A 2318-nucleotide genomic window follows, 5' to 3' on the forward strand; every position below is an offset into this window, starting at 1 on the left:
AATAATAATAATAGCACGTGGGTAAGAATGATAGAATAGGCAATGACGCTTTGGAGGATACAGTGTGTAATACTTCAAATACCGACGATTATGACATTTAGCGCACGAGTTTGTCATGTTTTTTTACTCGTTTTCCAGTTTTCCTTTTCCGTATAATGACGTGGAAAATAACAAACCGAAAGAGAAAGAGAGAGAGAGAGAGAGAGAAAAACCCGCGCAAGCAGGACTTGAATAACTGCGCCCGTGGAAATCCACGATGATCTCCAGGTTTATAAATAGACGAGATTTACTCCATTTCCCTCCTCACCTCACCTCAGCTCACCTCAACTCATAACTATTCTCGATCTCAATCCTTGTGAAAGCGGTTCAAAAATGGACTCTGAAGCTTTAATGTGGCTACAAACTGTCTTCTGTGTAATTTTTTTCTCCTTCGCTTTCTCCTTCTCTCTATTCTCCCTATTGCTGTTCTTCTTGAGAACCAAACTGTGTTGTGATTGCGATGTCTGTCGTAGTTATCTCACCTCGAGCTGGTCTTACCAATTCGACAATCTCTGCGATTGGTACACACACCTTCTCAGAGAATCGCCATCTCAGACAATTCACATTCATGTCTTGGGCAACACAATCACCGCGAATCCGGACAACGTGGAGTATATGCTGAAAACGAGGTTCGATAACTATCCGAAAGGGAAGCCCTTTTCTACTATACTCAGTGACCTATTGGGCAGAGGAATCTTCAACGTCGACGGCGATTCGTGGAGGTTTCAGAGGAAAATGGCAAGCCTCGAACTGGGCAGTCTCTCTATTCGATCTTACGCTTCGGAAATATTCTGTTCGGAGATCCAGAATCGGCTCCTGCCTCTTCTCTCCTCCGCCGCAGAAAATGGTGGAGTTTTGGATCTGCAAGATGTGTTCCGCCGGTTTGCCTTCGATAGCATTTGCAAATTCTCGTTCGGCATCGACCCTGGTTGCTTGGAGTTGTCGCTGCCGATATCCGACTTCGCCATGGCTTTCGATTTGGCATCGAAATTATCGGCCCAGAGAGCGTTGTCGGCGTCGCCGGTGATCTGGAAGATTAAGCGGTTTCTGAACCTGGGAACAGAGAAGCAACTGAAGGAGGCAATCAAATTGGTGAACACGTTGGCCAATGAGGTGATAAAGCAGAGACGACAGACCGAGTTGGGAAGTCAATCGGACCTATTGTCCAGGTTCATGGGATCGGTAGACGACGATTCTTACCTGAGAGATATCGTAATAAGCTTCCTATTGGCCGGTCGAGACACGGTGGCGTCTGCGTTGACCAGCTTCTTCTGGTTACTGGCGAAGCACCCGGAGGTGGAAGAAGCGATACGGAACGAGTCGGACCGGATCATGGGATCGTCGGACCGGGAAGAACAAGCCAGCTTGGAACAGATGAGGGAGATGCACTACCTACAGGCGGCGGTGTACGAGACCATGAGACTCTATCCACCGGTACAGTTTGACTCCAAGTTCGCGGAGGAGGATGACCTGCTACCGGACGGCACGGTGGTGAGGAAGGGGACACGAGTGACTTATCACCCATACGCCATGGGAAGGATGGAGAAGGTGTGGGGCCTGGATTGCCTGGAATTCAAGCCGGAGAGATGGCTGAAGAACGGCGTGTTTACGCCGGTAAACCCCTTCAAGTACCCGGTTTTTCAGGCGGGGCTTAGGGTGTGTTTGGGGAAGGAGTTGGCATTGATGGAGGTAAAGAGCGTTGCACTGGCCATGATTCGACGATTCCAACTCAACGTTGCTTTGCCGAGTTTGTCACCCAAGTTCTCCCCCGGACTCACCGCTACTGTGAGTGGTGGGCTTCCCGTCATGATTCAAACCAGAAGAGCTGGAGCAGAAGCAAGAGCAAATCACACCAATTAGGAATTAGCAGAGCTATCATTCAACAAACTCAGCGAGCTGGATCGGTCTATATAATACAGTATGAATTAACTTCCGACCGATTCAATCCGGCGAGGCTCGGTCTCCAACTCAGTCCTTACGCTTCATCCACTTCGGGATTCATGCAGTTGCAGGGAAGAATGTGGTGCATCTTAGCAGGAGCTGGGGGAAAACAGGCGGCTAACATGCGCCCACCCGAAACATGTGTTGTGTTTCCGGGATCTCATTTATTTTCTCGTGCATGTGTAGAGGAAGTTGAGCTGGCGCAGATCACGGGGGCAAGCAACGAGCCATCATCATCATCATCATCAGCATCAGCATCAGCATGAATGGCTCCTGATGGTTCTAGACACGTGTAACATTTTCATTAGCAAACTTGCAAGTGAGCTATGTCCATGTAT

The 2318-nt window shown here is 48.9% G+C and overlaps 1 protein-coding gene across 1 annotated transcript; it reads left to right on the plus strand.

The window, feature by feature from the left end:
• Window positions 1–288: 288 nt before the first annotated feature.
• Window positions 289–2318, plus strand: LOC149027663 (cytochrome P450 94C1-like). The gene has a single exon (XM_089164579.1). It carries the CDS (start codon window positions 373–375, stop codon window positions 1897–1899), a length of 1527 nt encoding a protein of 508 aa, XP_089020705.1. The 5' UTR covers window positions 289–372; the 3' UTR covers window positions 1900–2318.

The sequence above is a fragment of the Hakea prostrata genome, chromosome 1, assembly GCF_041222555.1.
Source record: "Hakea prostrata isolate BN-2017 chromosome 1, UWA_Hpros_2, whole genome shotgun sequence".
Classification (NCBI taxonomy): Eukaryota; Viridiplantae; Streptophyta; class Magnoliopsida; order Proteales; family Proteaceae; genus Hakea; species Hakea prostrata.